Genomic DNA, 22,659 nt, shown 5'->3' on the forward strand with positions numbered 1-22,659 from the left:
AACAAACAATTGCCTATATGTTACATAACCATAGCAGGCTTTTATAACAATAAGTTAAACAAACTGTCAAATCAAGTTTGAAACATAGGCTAAATGTTTTTCTTTTTTGTTGTTGTTGTTTTGTTTTTCTTTTAATAAATCAAACATAGTTAACTCATCCTTACTCTGAATTGCATAGTATAAACTGCATGAACCCCACCACCACACCTACCTGAGGGACAGTAGTCTATTATAAACTGAAAATCTGATTTTATAATTCAGAAATAGTTCCTCGTCTTCATTATTGTAGGACAGCTCACAGAAGTCTGCTTCTTATCAGAATTTCTAATGTTTTGTTTAGAAATTTCTTCTAAATAGAAATTTTAACCTGCATTTATGTGCACACAAACACAGACACACACGTGCATACAGACATTACATTACATTACAGGCATTTAGCAGACGCTCTTATCCAGAGCGACTTACACAACTTTTACATAGCATTTTACATTGTATCCATTTATACAGCTGGATATATACTGAAGCAATTTCGGTTACCCTTGCTCAAGGGTACAACGGCAGTGTCCTACCCGGGAATCGAACCTGCGACCTTTCGGTTACAAGCCCAGTTCCTTACCCACTGTGCTACACTCTGTCCTCAGAGAGTCCGTCCCACTGTTTCCGTGCCAGAGGGGCGGGCGGGGGGGGGGAGCGAAATATCATGTCCACTCGCTAGTGGTAGAGATGCTCATTTCGGGCCTGTCTGTTCTGGGTTGTGAGGTGTTGTCATTTTATTCCCGCTTGTTGACCTTCGACCTTTTCAAGTGCCACAGCAAGGGAATCAGCGGACGGACACCAGTTCTGAAGCCAGACGTACCTTAAGGGAACGCTAATGCTAATGATAAAAATTAATGCCAAAAATGGGCCATGCTCAGGTGGACCTTAATCGACGCTAACTGGAGTACACCTCAACTTTACATCGTCCCTAATTCCCCAAAAGCGTGTGTGGACGATTTCACAGCCACAGGCAGGAAAGCAGCAAGCGCGGTGAAAAAAAAGTGACATCACAACTGAGCATGTCTTCTGTGTACGGGACAGGATTACAGCTGTGCCTGTTGTGTGGAGATGGGACACAGGGACACAGGTGTCTTCTCTGTGTACGGGACGGGGTTAGTGCTCTGCCTGTTCTGTAGAGCTGTAAACACAGGTACACAGGTGTGCTGTCCTCTGTGCACAGGGCAGGGTTACTGCTCTGGCTGTTCTGTAGAGCTGTAAACACAGGTACACAGGTGTCCTCTCCTCTGTGCACAGGGCGGGGTTACTGCTCTGGCTGTTCTGTAGAGCTGTAAACACAGGTACACAGGTGTCCTCTCTTTGTGACATCAGCCTGCCATAAGCTGTCAGTCAGGAAAGACAATCTGCGGGCGGGGTGAAGTCTAGTTCCCTACCCACTGTGCTACACTCCGACATGCATGTGCACGTACACACACACATACCCCCTCACACAAACGCACCCACACACACTCACATGTGTGCACTCACACACAGACCTGCACATGCACACACACACACACACTCACGGACATGCATGTGCACACACACGCACTCTCTCTCTCTCAAACACACCCACACGTGTGTGCCCTCACACACAGACATGCACATGCGCACACACACACATTCACGCACAGACATGCATGTGCACACACATGCGCACACATACACACACACACACAGCTGGCCAGCTGCTCTCGAAACAGAAACACTCAATGTCTGTAAACACAGTTCAGTCCTAGTAAAATACCACAGGCTATATGACCACTCAAATCCACATAGGAGAACATGCTGCATACAAGCAAAGCTTCATCCCGATCTGACGAATGAAGTCATTACACTCGCCTAAAGCATGCGGTTACTAGACGACATCCTAGACAAACTGCAGCGCTACAAGTTACCACATGTAGCGTAGCAACAGGTCCACATACTCTCTCAAGGAGGCGGACGTACACTAGCTTGTGCAAGCACGCCCCTAACAGTCCCCTCACACGGTCTACGGCTGGTCGGGTTCGAGAGAAAGATGGGCTCAGGGTCCTGAAGCCAGCCGTGTCTCAGGGGGACGGGTTTCATGCCTTACCTGGGAAACAGGTAAGTGCGGCTTGGAGCTGCCCTCCCCTTTTATAAAAGATATTGAGAAAGGTAACTCCTGCAGGCATCAGTCACAGCGAGGGAAAGTAAATCCCAGTTTTAAGCGGCTGTTGACTGTTCTCTGCTTCCGTGGGTGTGATTTTAATGGTCACTGACCCGATTTGAAATCAAGGCCTTCATTTGATTGAAAGCACATTCCTGCAAATCAGCGACCGTGAAGACCACACAGCCGGACACAAAGAGGACTCACAAACGGGGAATCTGGAGCCGGACTGCCGGGAATCGCACAGTGCAGTGTTCCGCTGCGTTCATAAAAAGGCTTCATTGCATTGTTGTTGTCTGCATTTTAAAAACGCAGACAACAACAAAAACCCGAGCCATTTTCCACTCTGGTGCAGGCTCACTTCAAAACCGATCATGCCACATAATCCCCGTCACTGGCAGCAGCCGCAAAAATATCAGGGAAAATGAGAGGACACAGGTTGACTTTTAAAATCTTTATTGATCCATACGTTTTCAGTACATACGCCAGCGAGTCACTGAGGGGCAGGTCCAGTGAGGTCACGGACCCGGCGGTGGCGACGCTGGGGTGGAGATGCTCTTCCGGAGGACCGTCCTGTCCGTAGGTCCGTTTGGGGTTCAGCACGTCACGCCCACACACGCGGGCTCAACGGCGGCCATAAGCAGGCCCACATCTTTTCAGATTCTACACGATGCGTTTGTCACCAGACCATCAGCCCCTTAGAAAAGCGGTTCTTCTACTTCTTTTTTTTTTTTTAATTGAGAAAGCATGTTGTGCGTATCACAGTGCCTGTACAAACACAGCTGCAGCCCTCTACACATAAATATCTCCTGTCTTAAGTTCCAGGAGTGGTCAGGTAATCGACCACAGCTGAATACTAACAGCCAGTCATGGAAGTTTGAAATATTCAAGGAAATGAAAAGGTTGCTGTAACTGAAAAAAAAAGAAAAAAAAAAAGATTTCTGCAAAAGCCTTCAGTTCACCATCCAAACACGTGCACATGATGATTTTAACCAGACTTAAATGTAGTTAATTACTAGCAGCTAAATGTCCATACTTCACAAAGACCAAGTCCGTTGCCTCTCCATGTTTAAAACAAAAGTGTGTTGGTCTATTCTGCAAATATCAGAAAAATAAATAATCATGACTAGACAGATTCAAGTATTGCAGGTTTCAAGCGCAAAAGCCAAGAAGCATGATCTCTGAGATACATAATGTCTTCGTATGGGCTCATGACCTTAATTTTAAGACTCAAAAATGATTAAGTTTCTTATTTTAAGTATAAGTAGTGCAGCAATTCATCAAGACAAACATCCTTGATATGGCATAAGCAGCACAAGGGTTGAAAAAGCTCTACAAAGATCTGTTCAAGCAGAAAGTAATGAAAGCAGTTATTGTCCTCTTATTTCTGACTGAAGAAGCCACAGGTACTTCCTGACCTCCACAGGCTTTAAGGTCATACGGCTGTACAACATAAGGCAAAAGCTTAAGGCTTGTTCCATCGTTGAATGAGCGCTGACTTGACTGAAAAGATCTCCTTTGCTGAAGTCCAGCACAGAAAAGGCTACACTGGTATAGTGATATGGTTGAAGTACACTGAATGATCTTGGCAGCATAACACCACCCAAAAACTACACAACGCTGGCTTCCAGTTCTGCACTGAGTTTCCCCCCCCAAAGCAAAACAAAAAAAACAAAACTGAAAACAAATAATACAAGGGTTGCTCTTAAAGGAATCACAACGTTCACTCCTGGTCCTCTGCACAACTGAGATGATAAACTGATAAAGTGATTGAAATAAAATACAGAAGAGATACTTTAAGGAATCCAACTCATAACGAGGCCATTCGGATAGGCAGAAATGCATGACTGTTCCACCAGCACATTTAGGCCTAAAAAGCCACGTTCCTTAAGGTGGTCAGGGCAGCAGACACACCTCTCTCCTTCACTCACTCACTCACTCACTCGTTCGTTCGTTCGTTCCCTCCCTCTCTCTCTCTCTCTCTCTCCTCAGGTGATCCACAATCAGTAATCATCACTTTCACTTCCAGACTCACTCAGCTGAAGGTCGTTTTCTGTGGAAGAGAGGGGGAATGAATCACTCTAAATGCATAAGGACAGAAGCACTGGGCCAGTATTCATGACGTCGCTCAGGGTTTGAGAGCTGATCTAGGATCAGTTTTTCCCCCAGCCGTACCCAAACCTCGTCCTCTATGAGCGACGATGGCCAAACTGAACCCAGATCAGCACTCTTGCTCTGAAACGCTTTGTGGGCAGGGGGGTCTGATTCAGGACTTACTGAGCGTGCTCATCAAGTGGCCGCCGCCCCCGGCCTCCTCGGCGCGACTGTGAGAGGCGGAGATGACGGGCATGCTGTGGGCGGGGCCAGAGGAGTGGGCGGGGCCGGAGGGAGCGGGGGGGCGGGGCCGAGCCTCGTCCTCGGAGTCGCTGCTGCTGCTGGAGCTGTCCTCGCTGCTGGAGGAGGAGCTTCGGGACTCAGAGGAGCTGCCCCCGCTGCTCATCTGATCCATCTCCCGGGCCTCGGCCATCAGCTCTGCGTGGGATTGGTCAGCCTGGTCACCATGCCGACACCGTGTGCACCCACTAACCACAACCCAGGCATGGTTACCATGCCGACACTGTGTGCACCCACTTACCACAACCCAGGCATGGTTACCATGCCGACACCGTGTGCACCCACTTACCACAACCCAGGCATGGTTACCATGGCCACACTGTGTATCCAGTTACCACAACCCAGGCAAGGACAGAGGGAGTATGTTCTATTTTTGATTATTTTGAAAAAAATGTTGTGTGTGTTTTCAAAAATGAAAGATAATGACTTTATCATTTCCCCCCTGATAATTTGATTATTGCATTTTGTTACTGTGCATTTCTTTTAATCAACGAAACACACAAATGGCACATTTTATGAACAGAACAGCTTTGAATTAATAAACTTTTTCAATATCTTGAGCTTAAATGAAAAGATAGTTCTGTTTTCGGGGGGGGGGGGGGGGTGTACCTCTTTCGATATCGTCCATGGGGGAGCTGGGGGAGAGCTTTTCTTTGGGGGGGGAGCTCTTGGAGCCGGACGGGGCCTTGCTGCCTCCCCCATTCCCACTCTTCATCTGCTGGCTCAGCCGATTGGTCTGCTGCTCCAGCCGGGACTGGATCTTACTGCTGCCCTCCGCCCTGAAGGAAAACAGCACTTAGGACAATCCCATCAGCCCTGAAAACAGCACTTAGGACAATCCCATCAGCCCTGGGGACAAACAGCACTTAGGACAACCCCACCAGCCCGGAAAACAGCACTTAGGACAACCCCATCAGCCCTGAGAACAGCACATAGGACAACCCCACCAGCCCTGAAAACAGCACTTAGGACAACCCCACCAGCCCTGAAAAAGAGCACTTAGGACAACCCCACCAGCCCTGAAAACAAACAGCACTTCCGGACAACCCCACCACGTCTATATTAAAACTGGAACAGCTCATCCTTACTCCACAGCTTTGGATAACTGCTGCAGTTGAGGTTCAAACCTGAGGTTTAGACACCAGCTAAGCGCACTGCAATGGACCCAGGGGTCCCCAGTACCCAGACTGAAAACCACTGGACCACACCTACAGTTCTTCTCACCTGCTTTTTTTTGGGTCTACATTAGCCTGTGGCCTTCAAGATCCAGAGTAGGAGAGCCCTGGTTTAAGGTCATGCTACTCTATTTCTCAAAAGTCCTGAACACAGCTGGTTTAAATCAACGTGAGACTTCTAAACTCTTTTTCTCAAGATCCTCCAGCTTCCCAGCAGCCACTGTCTGGGTCTGGTAACCACGGCAATGTTCTGAAGAAGGGAGGAAAGCCGAAATTGGTACAACGAGGATATTGATTCGATGCAGGATGGCAAACGGTGGGTAAAAACATAGAGCCACAGAGCCTACAGCAGCCCAGCATGAGGGCTGACAAGCCCCAGCTTATGGTCTGATAACGGAAAGGACATCAGAACAGCAGGCATTCCCAGGCTGGCTCACACACCTGGTCTTCTTCACCGCAATGTTGCTGTTGAGCTTTTCCAGCCGGTATTCCCCGGTGTCGTGGTTCACGATCAGGATGCATTCTTTCATGTACGGTCGCTTGGAGCCTTTGAAAACCGTTATCGGTGCGGTCGATCCCTTGGGCACAGGATAAGCAGATGTCAGATTCGTATGCTGTTGTCAATTCATATCGCTCACATGTACACTTTCCCGTCCACTGTTAAGATTAACATTAACCCGGTAGATATAATGGGGAAAGATTTTAAAAAATGACGTACCTCCAGATTTGGCAGAGTAATCGTCACCTGCTCTCCTTTCCCGACCTCCAGCTCCCCCTCGCATGCGGTGTCAATGGAAGCGGGTTTGAAATCATCTGTGTGGAAAAACACGACATTATACAAGGCCATTTTTGGAACTGCGTGATTGCGGTAGTAGCGTAAATCAAAAGGAAAATTCTTTGTAATAAGAGAATACTACTTTATTGCTAAGTAGGCCTAATTTATGGAAACGCTACACAGAGTGACAGTTTTATTCAGCTGAGCGATGCGTTTAATTTAATCCTCTAGAGGGCACTGTAGCTCCACGGTTTTCTCATATTTCCGAGATAATTAAAACTCAAGACTCTAGCTAAACAAAACTGTCAAAATACAATCCACTAACTTAAGAAACAAACACGTAACGTGATGAACAAATTTAAACTAAACAACTTACGTGTCTCGCCACAAACTAATGCGGATGCGAGGAAATCCACTAGCACAGATCATTTCGGCATAATTTTAGCCAGTTAAACTAGCTAGCCTGCTGCCCAGCTGGCTTTCTATAAGCCTGAAAGCAGGCAAGGAGCTAGATTCTTCAATATGTGTTAGCAGAAACGGTCTGCAAATTATTAACTTAACACAATCCACTGACAGACCATATTTATCCTAATATCTGAACTAGCTAAGCGTGTTCATACGAAATATACTTGTTACTTACATCGTACTGTGTGGAATGCGCTTTTCGGTTGTTTCTCAAATGTTTCGCCTAATTTGAGAACGTGTTCTTGGTTGTCAAAGTTTGAGTAAGCTGCTCCATTCATTCTAACAAAAGTTTGCTACCATATGTTACCAACATGTAACTTTTCTCTTCCATTCGATACCATCTATGGCATTATAGGCCACATCACTTCTGAACCTGCGGTTAGTTCTTTTTTTTCCTTCTCGTGATTGGCTGGATTTTCTCCAAAAGCCGCCATTCGCCTTTCTCTCCATTGTCTGATTCATTCAAAGGCAAGTCAATCAACGCTTTCACAATTTCAGCGGAAGTTGTCTCCCCTACGGACTCCCCCCACGTCAGCCTCACTGATCCCTGTCACATGATATGAGTGTGCACCGCAGTGCTTTCGTGGAATGGTGATTTCTGCACGTTTTCATATCATTGAAAGAAAAAGTATTTCAGGTGTTTTTTCGGTCTTAATTTTGCGATACAGAGTTTATCAAAGTTGATATCACGTTAATGTCAACAATGGCAACGTAATTCTTATCTGGCCAGTTGTTTATTCGCTACACGGGAATTAGTTATTTTCTCCAGTTGGACGTTCATCACAGGTGTACATGCAGCAATAATTTAACAATGTGGGAATAAATAATTAAACAATGTAGGAATAAGACCTGATTTTTGATACTAAACGTGCAGTTAGTAACACTTGTTCAGCCAGTGTCAAATGGGAATAAATATATAGCCTATCAATCGAATTCAAATTAACCAACGTCCTCACAATGTAATATCAATATAAAAGTAAGACGATAAAATGTGAATTCTAAAATCTAAGAGAGAGTTCAATCGCAGAAAATACACGTCATTGATAAAACTGAGTCTATTCGACTACATCATGGACTGGCTAAACAAATGTGTTCTCTCTTTTTCTCCTATTATTGCTCTGACCCTATACACACGCTAATGAGCTGATTGCGTCTGTGAAGCAAATCAGAAAGAGGTTGCTGCTCACAAATACACACCGAATAAGAACATAAATTCCAGAATGGAAAAATACAACGTTCTGCCTATTTTTATCTATTTTATATATTGAATAATGTTGAACGGTTTGATTTCAGTCCATGCACTTGCTCGTAAAAAGACATTATTTACTTTAACATAATGTGAAATATAAATGTGTTATTTCTACTGCCTCACCAACAACTTATTTACAACGAATATGGTTCCGCGGCACTTTCCTTCCTGTGTTAGACGGATGTAACTGTTTACAATCACCATAGCAACCTCCCTGCCAGAACCTCAAAAGGCTTAGCAGCTCTGATGTGAGAACGAAGCTGTCAGTGATTAACTCTGTTAAAGAATTTCACTTATTTTATGCATACATACTAATCTTTTCTGTGTTTTTTTTAATCAAACATTAAAAATGAGTCTGGGAGTCACTCATACACTTAATCGGCGAAATGAGGGTACTTTTAGAGGGTATAAACAACAACGGGCGCACGACTATCTGTATGGTGAGTTCATTTCCAGCGCTAGCTTCAGCTAGCTGAGGTTTAACTTCATTCTTTTCCAAGAAAATGTACATTCTCCACTACTGTGGTATAGTCTAAGGCAAAATGGTAATGGCAAATAAATACCCCCTGATGTGTAGCGTTCTAGGTAAATGGTTAAACATATATAGACAAATAGCTAAATGGTACATGTTTGATCATGAATGACGTTTGAATTTCTTTGCACACATTCAGATCCAGTTTGCACCTTCGGTAGTGAAACTGATCATACCCGGGCACGATTCCAAGCCTTAGCGTCTCTAGGGCGGGTGGTAAGTATTTTTCTGTCCTTCTACCTGCCTATCTGTGTAAAAATAACAACTTGCCTTACCTATGCACGTAAATGTTCAAGACTGTATGGGTACTGTACATTTCCCGGAGTATATAGGCCTACCCATTATTATTAATATTATGGTAATAATCATCATCTTCATTATCATTAATACATGTATATTTGGAGACTGTACAAAATAGTCAGACAATGCATGTGACATCTACACTTTTTATAGTAGGTTATTGTGATGTGTACATTCATCTCTCACAAGATCTGACCAGACACACCTTGATAGCCACCTGCGCCCAACACAAGGTCCACAAGAGGTGATGGGTCAATTGCAGTGTGTCCTTCCCTGGAGTTTAAACCCTAGCTGTAAACCTCTAGGCCACAAAACTGCAATTAAACGGGAACAGGAAATCCTTAGCCCACAGCTTTGGATAGGTTTTCCCCAGTTGGGATGCAGTGCTGTGGTCCAGAGGTTTTAACCTGAGGTTTAAACAGCTAAGCACACACTGCAGTTGACCCATACAGTCTAGTGGATCATGTTTTTGCAATTTTGCCATGAATATAAAATTTGAAAAACTAAATGTATGAATCCAAATAACACATCTAAAGTCTAGATTTTAGAAATCTAGATTCCAGCATTTAAAAAATCCAATTATAACCCTTCATGCCGAGACAGTTAAAACGTAGACCGGTGTGAATATTTTGTTGCATCCATTTTTGGTCACGTTCGCTGTTTGTATCCGACACTCTCAGAAAAAAGTTCCGGAATTTAAGACCATGTTCAGCGAGCTCCCTCACCACCCGCGGTATAGCCTGCGTCTGGACGCCGCGGATCCCGTGCCCGCGTTCATCGACCGGCGCTGGCGAGGACTCGCGGAGCAGCGGAAGGAGGCGATGCGGCGCGCGGGGTAACGGCGCTAGCGCTCGCGCTCTAATGCTGAGACGGAAACGACTGTGACGCTTAAAAATGAACTCAAGTGAAGAAAGTCCGGCTCTGCATAGCTTTCCGCGGGTTGATAATGTGGAAATATTGAAGTGCCTTTCAAACTCTGTGTGACAGTGCACGGAATGTTTTTGTGTTTTTAGATTCAACCCAGCAGCCCATGGCAATGCGGAGGACTGCGATATTTCAGGTGCCGATCGATGGAAGTTTTTCAAGCGGTAAACTGCCCCCCCCCCACCCCCACCTTTTTTTAAGCAAAGTGCACTGATGCAGAGCAGAACTATGAGTCAGTATATGGATTGTTGCTTGTATTGCAACTGACTGTTGCGAGAGACATTTACTTAGTTGCAAAGCACTCTGTGATGCTTGATATGTGTGTGTGTATGTGTGTGAGTGTGTGTGTGTGTGTATGCATGCATGTGTGAGTGTGTGTGTGTGTGTGTGTAATATCATTTTGTGCATCCAGTGCAGGGATTACCTGGGAGACCCTATTTGCAGGGGATCTGCTACAGAGACCTCAGTATATGGCTGGAAATCGGGAACTGCGTGACTGTGGGATTTGTTCCTGTTCCTGTCACAACATTATTTTTGTATGTGAAACAATGTACTTTTTAATGGAGCAATGCTGTGGTTCCCCCCCCTCCCTCCACTCCCCCCCCCCCCCCCCCCCCCCCCGTTTCCTCTCGTACAGGCCGCTGCTTCCCTTCACCCAGCTCGTGCCCCCAGATGTAGTCTTTGCCGTGCCAAAGTGAGTGTGCGACTGCGTGCGACTCTGTACCAGTTCTGCTCTCCATTTTAATGACAGACCGGAGTTTCTGTGACCTCAAGGTTCTGTTTCTCTCGCACGGGGGTCCCTAATCTTATCCGAAAAGTGCCAGTGTGGGCGCACGTTTTAGTTTAAGCCCAGAACTACGACACCTGTTTCAGCTAATTAACTAATCACGGTGTTTAACCGAGCCCTTGACAAATAGAATCAGGTGTCTCAGTGCTGGGCTAAAACAAACACCTGCACCCACACCGGCCCTTTTCGGATAAGATTAGACACCCCTGATTTAGCACATTGGTACTGTGTTGTTAAGACATAGAGGTACTTCTCCTCATGCGTAGTACTGCGACTGTGTTTTAACCTTATATGAGTGCATGCTCACACACACACAGGAGTGGGCGGGGCCTGCTAAATGAATGCATTGTGATGTCATGGAGGCATTGTGATGTCACGCGTTTGGCAGGAGCCCGCGGTTCAGCATGGAGGGGGCCCAGGAGCACGTCTCGCTCGCGGCCCACCGCACGGTGCACACGCAGACCGACTACCGGGACAGCGAGGCGCAGACGGACCCCTACACCCCCAAATACGCAGTGCGCCCCGGATCCAGCCCCGAGCTGCTCACCCTGGTCACGCTCACCTGGAGTACGTTCACCTTTATCTCGGCTGATGCACCACAGCCAGCTGTGAATGCCAGCCTAGTGCTGTGCAGGACCAACCACAACAATATTTTTGGCTACACTGCTGTCACGTGCCTCACTGGAAAAACTTCACACAGAGCTGCGGTTGTATTTAGTTTCAGTGCTGTCTGTCCTTTTCCTGAACCTGCGTTCAGCTGAGTGTGTCACGTAGTGCAGTAGATTAAAAAGCTGTTAAAATTGCCAGTTTTTGGTTCTGGCTTTAGAAGAAACATTGAAAAAGCTTGGTGATGCCCATCAGTTCAGAGTTTTATCAGAAGTGGGGCCGGTAATTGACCGAAGCCTCTCTCTCTCTCTTCCTAATCTCTCTGCCCCCCCCCTCTTTCTCTCTCTCTCTCTCTCACACACTCTCTCACTGTCTCTCTCTCGCTCTCTTTCTCACTATCTCCCTCTCTCTCTCTGTGACATGTCTCCTCCTCGCACGCCCATCTCCCCTGCCCCCGCCTCGCACCTGCCCCTCCCCCCCCATGCCTGTCCTGCCACCTGCCCCTCGCTCACCCCCCCCCCCCCCCGCAGATCGCGGGCTGCCCGCTGGCCTGGCGGAGGTGCAGATGATCGAGCGCATGAGGCAGAAGAGGGCTTGGGAGGCATCGCTGCCCCCGCTGAACGACGTGGCCCAGCTGCAGAAGAGGAAGAGGATGATGGAGGCCATGGAGAGGAAGGAGTGGGCCTTCAGAGAGAGCGAGATTCAGAAGTGAGTGGGGACCTGCGTCTGTGAAGGCTGTGTTACGCTTCTTGCTCACTACGCACTTTTAAATTATTGAGGAGGTATGCAAACCAAAGGGAGTCTAAAGGAGACTTAGGGGGGATTTGACTGAGGCTTTTAAATTCATAAAGGGGATCAACGAAGTGATTCTTCAGAGTTCTGTTAGTAGAACCAGGGGGCATAAATGAGTACAGTAACTATCAAGGTAAATTCCACACAAACATTCGGAAGAATTTTTTAATGCAGAGAGTATTCAATGTGTGGAACAGCCTGCCAGGTCACGCAGTAGAGGCAGAAACTCTGGGGGTTTTCAGGACCAGGTTTGACGTGGTGTTGGATTCTGCTTAGTCTAGTGTAGGTAATCGGAGCACTAGGTACACTTTGGTTAGGAAAATGGCGAGCAATGTTGGGCTGAATGGCCTGTTCTCGTCATTATGTTATGTTATGTTATCTATGCGGTTGTAGTCTGCAGTCTTTATGTGGTCCGTGCCACACAATGCCTCCACTACACAGACCCATTTTTACGCGTACCCCGCTGAAGTATAAATCAGGCCTCAGTCTTACCTGTACTGTACCAGGAAGAGCCTGTACCAGGCCAAGAGGGCAGCGCAGAAATGACGCCTGGATGCAGAGCACAGCAGCGGGGGACTGCACCTGGATCAGTGCTGCTCTGTGTGGGGACTAGGGACTCGGAAGCAGCCCTGTCACTCACACCTGTTACCTGTCACTCACACCTGTTACCTGTCATTCCACCTCTTTCTCGGCTGCAGCCCGGGGGTAAAGGACGTGGTTTATGTGAGTCACGATAGGCCAGTTAAAGCTGCTGGCTGCGTCAGCGCAGCTCAGAATGAATGCGTGACTGCGTTCGATAATTACAGGGGAGACGCAGGAATAACGCACAGTGTGCACACTGCGCTCCAAACCTTGCGCCGGAATGTTAGTGTAACCAATCAGGGCCTGTCCTGGGAAGCCCCACCTGCCAGTGCAGTCTCACCTCATCCTACCTTGTCAGGTTTTGTCAGGTCATTATTGACTGGCACATCAAGCAAGGATGGTTTTTACACTTATATTGAGTTCTGTCAGACGAATTCCTGAAAAAGGAAAAAACCACCACAGCACGGCGATAGACTTTCTTCAAGTATAGCTTGGCTGTATGAGCTTTGGGAACTGTTGTGTGGGAGGGATGCAGATTATGACCCGAAGTTGGCTGAATTTGGTGAAAGCCCTCAGAAATCATGCTGAGTGCACAGCAGGTAAAGATGGTGGGGGGGATAACAGCCCATGGCTCGCCCTCATGTGACCCCACCATGTGACTGCGCCCCATGTGACCACCCCCATATTACCCCCCATGTGACCCCACCATGTGACCCCCCCATATTACCTCTCATGTGACCCCACCATGTGACCCCCGTATGACCCCCCCATGTGACTGCGCCCCATGTGACCACCCCATACGACCCCCCCATGTGACCCCCCATGTGACCACCCCATACGACCCCCCATGTGACCCCCCCATATAACCACCATGTGACAGCTCCATGTGACCACCCCATGTGACCGCCCCCCCAATGTGCCCCTCCATGCCCCCCCCCCCAGGCTGCAGGAGAGGCGGCTGGAGCTGCTGACTCAGCTGCTGAGCCAGAGGGAGGAGCGGCAGCAGCAGCTGCTTGTCAAACACCTGGACGCTCGCTTCGCCCAGCGCCAGCGCGACAAGGACGCCAAGATCAGGAAGATCCGCAAGGACTACGTCCTCTGTGAGCGCCGCCGCCCTCCTCTTCATCACCCCGCTCTTCCTCCTCCCCTCACACGCATGGTCAAAATGGCGGAGGGCGTGTGGGAGCAAGGGAGTAGTCACACAGAGGGGAAGCGTTGTATTTACTGTATCCTTGTTTTTAAAAAAGTAGTTTCAGGTGTGTAAAAGACCAGATGTCCCACATTAGCTCATTTCGTGAGGAACCTATGAGAGAGAGGCCTGTAGGTTTAACAGTGGAAGTGCGCCTCCTCCCTCTGGGCCGTTGGTCACGGTGTGGGGGTCTGCGCCTCCTCGCTTTGGGCCGTTGGTCACGGTGTGGGGATCTGCGCCTCCTCCCTTTGGGCCGTTGGTCACGGTGTGGGGGTCTGCGCCTCCTCCCTTTGGGCCGTTGGTCACGGTGTGGGGGTCTGCGCCTCCTCGCTTTGGGCCGTTGGTCACGGTGTGGGGGTCTGCGCCTCCTCGCTTTGGGCCATTGGTCACGGTGTGGGGGTCTGCGCCTCCTCCCTTTGGGCCGTCGGTCACGGTGCGGGGGTCTGCGCCTCCTCGCCTTGGGCCGTTGGTCACGGTGTGGGGGTCTGCGCCTCCTCCCTTTGGGCCTTCGGTCACGGTGTGGGGGTCTGCGCCTCCTCGCTTTGGGCCATTGGTCACGGTGTGGGGGTCTGCGCCTCCTCCCTTTGGGCCGTCGGTCACGGTGCGGGGGTCTGCGCCTCCTCCCTTTGGGCCGTCGGTCACGGTGTGGGGGTCTGCGCCTCCTCGCTTTGGGCTGTCAGTCACAGTGTGAGGGTCTGCGCCTCCTCGCCTTGGGCCGTTGGTCACGGTGTGGGGGTCTGCGCCTCCTCGCCTTGGGCCATTGGTCACGGTGTGGGGGTCTGCGCCTCCTCGCCTTGGGCCATTGGTCACGGTGTGGGGGTCTGCGCCTCCTCGCCTTGGGCCGTTGGTCACGGTGTGGGGGTCTGCGCCTCCTCGCCTTGGGCCGTTGGTCACGGTGCGGGAGTCTGCGCCTCCTCGCTTTGGGCTGTCAGTCACAGTGTGGGGGTCTGCGCCTCCTCGCCTTGGGCCGTTGGTCACGGTGCGCCTCCTCTGGCCTGCAGCGATCAGGAGGCTGATGGAGAAGAGGAGGAACGTGGAGGGGAAGCTGCGCAGGAGGGGCGTCGTGGAGGAGTACTGCAGCCGCGGGACGCGTGCCTCCACCCCCGTCTCCCGAATCGCACGCTTCCCTGACGGGGACTCCGGGCCAATCAGCGTCAAGGACTGGCTCCAGGACACTTACGAAGGTTTGGGTTCACAAAGTATTGGGTTTTAGTAGCCCTCTTAAGTCTTAATAACTCTTAATAGCACTGAATGTAGCATTATTAACACTGAATGTAGCGCTATTAGCACTGAATGTAGCATTATTAACACTGAATGTAGCTTTATTAACTCTGAATGTAGCGTTATTAGCTCTGAATGTAGCATTATTAACACTGAATGTAGTGTTATTAGCTCTAAATGTAGCTTTATTAACTCTGAATGTAGCATTATTAGCTCTAAATGTAGCTTTATTAACTCTGAATGTAGCATTATTAGCTCTAAATGTAGCGCTATTAGCACTGAATGTAGCATTATTAACTCTGAATGTAGCGCTATTAGCTCTGAATGTAGCATTATGTAGCGTTATTAGCTCTGAATGTAGAGCTATTAGCACTTAATGTAGCATTATTAACACTGAATGTAGCTTTATTAACTCTGACTGTAGCGTTATTAGCTCTGAATGTAGCGTTATGTAGGGTTATTAACTCTGAATGTAGCGTTATGTAGGGTTATTAACTCTGAATGTAGCGTTATGTAGGGTTATTAACTCTGAATGTAGCGTTATGTAGGGTTATTAACTCTGAATGTAGCGTTATGTAGGGTTATTAACTGTGGACGTGGCCTATGCTGTTCAGGCCTGCTGGTGCTGGAGTCCACGCTGCCGCTGTCCGTCACAGAGCCCTGTATCCGCGCGCCCAAACCCAGGACCGGGAGCGGGTTCGTCCGGCGGGCGGACCGGCGGGAGATGGAGCTGGTCAGGACACACGAGGTACGGCTAACGCCAGCGGCTCCCGCAGTACAGTTGCGTGGGTGTTAGAGACAGGTGTGCCAGGGTTGCCGGGGGTGACGCAGGTGTATTTCCACCCCAGGAGCTGAAGGAGAGGAAGGTGAAGGTGGAGGAGAAGAAGCCGCTGCGCTTCCTGTACAAGATTGAGAAACCCGCCCCTCGCCCCCCCACCCCGGCCGTCACACCCCCGCCCGCGGTACTCCAGCCATTTTCATATTTCAGCTTTTATTTCTGTCTGCGGGTCCAAACACAGCGTCAGCCTGTCAGTAATGTGTCAGTAATGTGTGTCAGTAATGTGTGTCAGTAGTGTGTGTCGGTAATGTGTGTCGGTAATGTGTGTCAGTAATATGTGTCAGTAATGTGTGTCAGTAGTGTGTGTTGGTAATATGTGTAAGTAGTGTGTCAGTAATGTGCGTCAGTAGTGTGCGTCAATAATGTGTGTCAGTAGTGTGTGTCGGTAATATATGTCAGTAATGTGTGTTGGTAATGCGTGTCAGTAATATGTGTCAGTAGTGTGTGTCGGTAATGTGTGTCAGTAATGTGTGTCAGTAATGTGCGTCAGTAGTGTGCGTCAGTAGTGTGTGTCAGTAGTGTGTGTCAGTACCGCTCTCTGTCTGTAATCTCCTCTCTGCGTTAGGGGGTTGAGGAGAGGGACCTGGCGGTCGTCTGTCTGCAGAAGCTGTTCAGAGGAGCTTCCAGCCAGCAGGCGGTGAGTTCATTAGGGCTCAGCTGCAGCAGTGGGGGTGTGGAGCTTCCGGAACGATCTCGCACACAGCCTGGGATTCCGGTTTGAATGTGCAAAAGCATGTGAATAATTTTTACATTTTTTTCTGTCAGGTAAATTTGGTAATGGTGTGTGTGTGTGTGGGTGGTTCTATGCGTGTGTATGTGTGCGAGTGTGTGGGTGTGTCTGTGCGTGTGTGCCTGTCTGTATGTGGAGCATGTGAATGAAGTTTATTGGTATGCGACTGAAAATGTGAATGGAAACCTGGTAGTTGTGAATGAAGGTTGTCTGCGTGTTTAGAGACTTGAGGGTGTGTGTGTGTGTGAGTGTGTGTGTGTGTGTTTGTGACTGTGTGTGAGTGTGTATGAGTGTGTGTGTGTGTGTGTGTGAGAGTGTGTGTGTGTGTATGAGTGTGTGTGTGAGTATGTGTGTGTGAGTGTGTGTGTGTGTGTGTGTGTGTGTGAGTGTGTTTGTGACTGTGTGTGAGTGTGTGTGTATGAGTGTGTGTGTGTGTGTGTGTGTGTGTGTGTGTGTGAGTGTGTGTGTATGAATGTGTGTGTATGAGTGTGTGTGTGTGTGTGTGTGAGTGTGTGTGTATGAGTGTGTGTGTGAGTGTGTGTGTATGAGTGTGTGTGTATGTGTGAGTGTGTGTGTGAGTGTGTGTGTATGAGTGTGTGGGTGTGTCTGTGCGTGTGTGCCTGTCTGTATGTGCAGCATGTGAATGAAGTTTATTGGTATGTGACTGAAAATGTGAATGGAAACCTGGTATTTGTGAATGAAGGTTGTCTGCGTGTTTAGAGACTTGAGGGTGTGTGTGTGTGTGTTTAGAGAATTGAAGGGGTGTGTGTGTGTGTGTGTATGAGTGTGTGTGTGTGAGTGTGTGTGTGTGTGTGTGTGAGTGTGTTTGTGACTGTGTGTGAGTGTGTGTGTATGAGTGTGTGTGTGTGTGTGTGTGTGTGTGTGTGTGTATGAGTATGTGTGTGTGAGTGTGTGTGTGTGTGTGTGTGAGTGTGTTTGTGACTGTGTGTGAGTGTGTGTGTATGAGTGTGCGTGTGTGTGTGTGTGTGAGTGTGTGTGTATGAGTGTGTGTGTATGAGAGTGTGTGTGTGTGTGTGTGAGTGTGTGTGTATGTATGAGTGTGTGTGTGTGTGTGTGTGTGTGTATGAGTGTGTGTGTGTGTGTGTGTGAGTGTGTGTGTGTGTATGAGCATGTGTGTGTGTGTGAGTGTGTGTGTGTGTGTGTGTGCATGAGTGTGTGTGTGAGTGTGTGTGTTTATTTATTCTCGACTCCTTTCAGGTGTATGAGGGGAAGGAGAGGCGTTTGGAGCTGATCCAGGAGCTGCGCAGTACTCACGCTCTCCAGCAGGGGGAGCAGGAGCTGCAGAAGGCTGAGAAACAGGCCACACTGGCCCTGCAGAGACAGAGAGAGCTGCAGCATCACAAGGTGAGAGAAAAACACACAGATCATTACACACACACACTCTCTACCATATCATTACACGTGCAAACAACCATAGAGTGAGTTCCATGCACCCACAAGATCAGCCAGTTTTCCTAAGAAGATCATACAGTAATTTTATTTCCAGGACAACCAAAACAATGAAAATGTATTAAGTAAAGAAACTCAGATTCCCACGTACCCCAGTTCCAGGCCTTGATTTAAAAAACTCAGATTCCCACGTACCCCAGTTCCAGGCCGTAATTAAAAAAACTCAGATTCCCACGTGTCCCTGTTCAGACGTAAAGAAACTCAGATTCCCACGTGCCCATGTTTCAGGCTTTAAGTAAAGAAACTCAGATTCCCAGATGCCCCTGTTCTAGGCGTTAAGTAAAGAAACTCAGATTCCCACGTGCCTCTGTTCCAGGCATTAGGTAAAGAAACTCAGATTCCCAGATGCCCCTGTTCCAGGCGTTAAGTAAAGAAACTCAGATTCCCATGTGTCCCTGTTCCAGGCGTTAAGTAAAGAAACTCAGATTCCCAGGTGCCCCTGTTCCAGGCGCTGGAGGCGGAGGCGCTGCAGGCGGGTTTGGCGGGCGGCGTGGTGGCGGACATGCTGGACTTCCTGTGGAAGGAGCTGGAGCGGCTGCAGGAGGAGCGGCGGATCCACGCCTTCACGCTGCTCGCAGAGCGCCAGCGCCGCCTGCGGGAGGCGGAGGAGAGCGGGCGGAGACAGGCGGAGGAGAGGCGCCGCCGCGAGGAGGACGAGATCTTCAGACAGGTCAGCCCCCCTCCCTCTCTCTCTCTCTCCCCTCTCCCCCTCTCTCTCTCTCCCTCTCTTCCTAATCTCTCTGTCTATCCCTTTGTCTCTCCGCCCTCTCTCTCTCTCCCCTCTCCCCCCCTCCCTCTCTCTCTCTCTCCCTCTCTTCCTAATCTCTATGTCTATCCCTTTGTCTCTCTGCCCTCTCTCTCTCTCTCTCCACTCTCCCTCCCTCTCTCTCTCTCTCCCCTCTCCCCCTCTCTCTCTCTCTCCCCTCTCCCTCCTTCTCTCTCTCCACTCTCTCTCTCTCTCTCTCTCTCTCTCTTCCTAATCTCTCTGTCTGTCTGCCCCCTCGCTCTCTTTCTGAACCCTACCTCCATCCTCTCCTGGTTTTCTTTTTCTCTCAGTTTGGAGCTTCTGGTTGAGGTCAATCTCGTTGCCACATTTCCCCCCTTCCTATTGGCCAATGTGCTGATGAGATCAGGCCCCCTCCCACCCATTGGCCAGTGTGCTGATGAGACCACGCCCTCCTGCCGCTCATTGGCCAGTGTTCTGATGAGACCAGGCCCTCCTGCCGCTCATTGGCCAGTGTTCTGATGAGACCACGCCCTCCTGCCGCTCATTGGCCAGTGTTCTGATGAGACCACGCCCTCCTGCCGCTCATTGGCCAGTGTTCTGATGAGATCACGCCCTCCTGCCGCTCATTGGCCAGTGCTCTGATGAGTGCTCCCCTGTGCCTCAGGTGGTGCAGGTGCACCAGGCCACAGTGGACCTGTACCTGGAGGACGTCATTCTGGGCGCCATTGAGAAGACGGCCGACGAACAGGCCAGAGAGGAGATCCACAGGATGGCCGAGGAGATCAACGACATCGCCTATGCCATGGAGGAGAGGTACACGCCTCAGTTAGATACGGGGGCTTTAGTGGGACGGGGGCTTTAGTGGGACGGGGGCTTTGGAGGGACGAGGGTTTTGGGCAGGACGGGGGCTTTAGTGGGACGGGGGCTTTGGGCAGGATGGGGGCTTTAGTGGGACGGGGGCTTTAGTGGGACGGGCGCTTTAGTGGGACGGGGGCTTTAGTGGGACGGGGGCTTTTGTGGGACGGGGGCTTTAGTGGGACAGGCTCGGTCTGCTCTCTGATTCCGCCCCGTTTGGCCCCGCAGTCTGACCAGCGTGCGCTCGGAGGAGCTTGTGGCGGAGCTGGTGTACAGCTTCCTCATCCCCGAGGTGCAGAAGATCACCGTCAGGAACAGGGGTGGGTGTGTCCCCAAAAACCACACAGACCCTATAAAAACTATACAGACCCCACAAATACCAACACAAACCACACAGACCCTATAAAAACTATACAGACCCCACAAATACCAACACAAACCACACAGACCCTATAACAACTATACAGACCCCACAAATACCAACACAAACCACACAGACCCTATAAAAACTATACAGACCCCACAAATACCAACACAAACCACACAGACCCTATAAATACTATACATACTCCACATAAACCACACAGACCCACATGAAAGAATGTAACACGCTCACAGTGCCTCACTAGTGTGGTACAGTAATTCAGTTAAGATATAAAGGTAAGGAGTCACTCTTACTGAATAGATAGATGTCCTGGAGGGAGAGGAGGTTTGGGCAGAATGCACAGATTTGGCTGAAGGTCTGAGCAAAGGTAGCGCTTCACTAATCAATGATCTCATTTTTCAAAGTGCTAATAATATCACACTAATGTGCACAACAGTCTGTGAAACAAACTGTCAATTAATGAAAATTTAACTGCCATCCCAGGGCATGGTAAACATAATATTGTTACTGTTATAGTAACATTAAATAATAAAATTAACTTTTTTCTTTTTTCTTTACCTAACCAAAAAAATGGCTGTCTGATTGGACCCTGTCCTGGGACAGTGAAGACCAGCCAGCAGCAGCACGTCCGGGCAGCTCGCCATATTATCCATGGGGCTGTGGAGGCAGCCACGGCGCCCCCTACTGGAACCTCAGAGTACTGTACACCTCCAGAGTGCTCCCCAACCCCCCCAGAGCGCCTCCCAACCCCCCCAGAGTGCCACCGAACCCCCCCAGAGCGTCCCCCAACCCTCCCAGAGTACCTCCCATCCCCCCCGGGCCTGGAGCCGGCCCCCGGAGGAGGAGACGATCGAGACTCTGCTCCAGAAGGAGGAGCTCCAGGGGAGGAGGCGCAGGGCCAGGGGGGAGAGGGAGGAGAAAAGGAGGGAAACTTGGGAGGGGAGAGAGGGGAGGGAGGACAAAAAGAGGAAAGGGAGGAAAGAGAGGGAGGAGAGGAGGAGGAGGAGGAGGAGGGCAAGGAACGAGGGGAATGAGATTTAAGAGGAGAGAGAGAAGGAGGGAAGTGAGGGAGAGAGAGGTGTACTCCTGTGTTCCACAGAGTGCAGCTGCCCTGGTAACGAGAGCATCCAGGAGCAATATTTCCCGAGCTAAATGGCCCCAAAATAAAAAAAATACAAAAATGAACCATTTCATCTTCACAAATCTCAAAACTGTTTCTGGTCAGCCAGATAAATGGAGGTGTATCTGTGGAACTCTGTCCTTCCTGGAGAGAAGAGGAGGAGGAACCAACCCTAATCTTCTCCCTCTTTTTCTTTTCTTCTCTGCTGAGATGGAGGTTTGGCTTCGGTGTATATTCTCTCTCCGAGAAACGGTTTATGGTATTGAGCAGTCACCACCATTCTCCAAGGTGTAGGTGAAAATGTAACGCATTTACCTGTGAGTCACAATAAAGGGCACATGTGGAGTGAATCCTGGCTGGCCAGTACTTGGCTGCAATGTCTTCCTTGTGTAACAGTCTTGAGGAAAAATTTATAAAATCGCTGCATTTTCCAAATCAGTAGAGGAATTGACCTCTTTGTTGGTGCTGTTGGCATATTCCTTTATGAAAAAGAAAGTAATTGCAAATGATGACTTATTCTTCAATACCGTCAAATTATAACCAAATTGCATAATGGAGAATGTGCTGACAACCCTCGTCCCTCCAAAGCAGTTAAAGGTGACTCAGCACTCTGGTGGAAAATAGCATCAGTGGATTGGGAAATGTGTATGAAGTGTTATCTGTTGAATAAAAATGTAGTAAAGTTTGCAGTGTTACGCTTATATTTTTGTTCTGTCAATCAAAACAACAAGTGCTTGATTACTATGAAGTCGTATGTGCATGTTGTGTATGCCTTTGTAGATTATTATTTCCCAACAAAATAACCAAGAAGTAACCAAGTACTCTCATGCTGCTTCCTCAGAAGACTGGCACAGAATTTTAATGAGAAAGGGAGGGAGACTTTTCATTTTTTATCTCACTTCTCCCTATTTAATATTCACAAATGCTAGCCTATTCTTGTCATAAACATTCTTGCAACGGGAACAGATGTCGTAAATGTATGAATGAAAAACTAGTTACAAAAGAGAGAGATGAGCTTTTCGAGAGATGAGAATGCTTTGCAAATTAGCGGTATTATAATTAACACCCTGTTACAATACCACGCGAAATGGAAATCATGCAGGACGAATTTATTTATTTATTTTGCTATTTATCTCTATATTTGGTACATCCGGCCCTTTGTCTAAATCACAGGAGAATTAATAGCTATGCGTGCTGCCTGTAGGCATGTTTTGTGAACGAAACTGGAACGTATAGGACACAAGCTAGCAAATAAAGACGAGGCACTTTATTCCCTTATCCATAAAACAAAAATAATTCATAAAATAAAAAAAAGAATAAGTAAACAACCAAACAAATAAACGGGGCACAAAAAAACAACTGAAAACGAGGCTAGAAGA

General features: G+C 48.6%; 2 protein-coding genes across 2 annotated transcripts; one reads left to right on the top strand and one right to left on the bottom strand.

Moving 5' to 3' along the window:
* Positions 1-4,115: 4,115 nt before the first annotated feature.
* On the bottom strand, positions 4,116-7,385 carry eaf2 (ELL associated factor 2). Its single transcript, XM_035407669.1, has 6 exons — positions 7,149-7,385; positions 6,452-6,546; positions 6,175-6,311; positions 5,168-5,337; positions 4,442-4,696; positions 4,116-4,217 (listed from the first exon to the last, which is right to left on the bottom strand). The coding sequence occupies exons 1-6, from the start codon at positions 7,249-7,251 to the stop codon at positions 4,168-4,170; spliced, it is 810 nt and encodes a 269-aa protein (XP_035263560.1). The 5' UTR covers positions 7,252-7,385; the 3' UTR covers positions 4,116-4,167.
* A 1,037-nt stretch (positions 7,386-8,422) lies between these two features.
* On the top strand, positions 8,423-20,906 carry LOC118222534 (cilia- and flagella-associated protein 91-like). Its single transcript, XM_035408192.1, has 16 exons — positions 8,423-8,662; positions 8,894-8,970; positions 9,735-9,889; positions 10,068-10,142; positions 10,616-10,672; positions 11,154-11,332; positions 11,902-12,079; positions 13,688-13,845; positions 14,936-15,118; positions 15,770-15,903; positions 16,004-16,117; positions 16,559-16,630; positions 17,942-18,088; positions 18,642-18,863; positions 19,585-19,733; positions 20,004-20,906. The coding sequence occupies exons 1-16, from the start codon at positions 8,572-8,574 to the stop codon at positions 20,179-20,181; spliced, it is 2,169 nt and encodes a 722-aa protein (XP_035264083.1). The 5' UTR covers positions 8,423-8,571; the 3' UTR covers positions 20,182-20,906.
* The last annotated feature ends 1,753 nt before the right edge of the window (positions 20,907-22,659 follow it).

The sequence above is a fragment of the Anguilla anguilla genome, chromosome 3 (genome assembly GCF_013347855.1).
Source record: "Anguilla anguilla isolate fAngAng1 chromosome 3, fAngAng1.pri, whole genome shotgun sequence".
Taxonomy (NCBI): domain Eukaryota; kingdom Metazoa; phylum Chordata; class Actinopteri; order Anguilliformes; family Anguillidae; genus Anguilla; species Anguilla anguilla.

Coding starts and splice junctions, on each gene's coding strand:
- LOC118222534 (XM_035408192.1), top strand. CDS start 8,572: ATGAGTCTGGGAGTCACTCATACACTTAATCGGCGAAATGAGGGTACT. Junction 18,089..18,641: donor GAGAGCTGCAGCATCACAAG/GTGAGAGAAAAA, acceptor CCCCTGTTCCAG/GCGCTGGAGGCGGAGGCGCT. Junction 19,734..20,003: donor GCCTATGCCATGGAGGAGAG/GTACACGCCTCA, acceptor TTGGCCCCGCAG/TCTGACCAGCGTGCGCTCGG.
- eaf2 (XM_035407669.1), bottom strand. CDS start 7,251: ATGAATGGAGCAGCTTACTCAAACTTTGACAACCAAGAACACGTTCTC. Junction 6,547..7,148: donor CGCATTCCACACAGTACGAT/GTAAGTAACAAG, acceptor TTTTCCACACAG/ATGATTTCAAACCCGCTTCC. Junction 4,697..5,167: donor CATGGACGATATCGAAAGAG/GTACACCCCCCC, acceptor AATCCCACGCAG/AGCTGATGGCCGAGGCCCGG.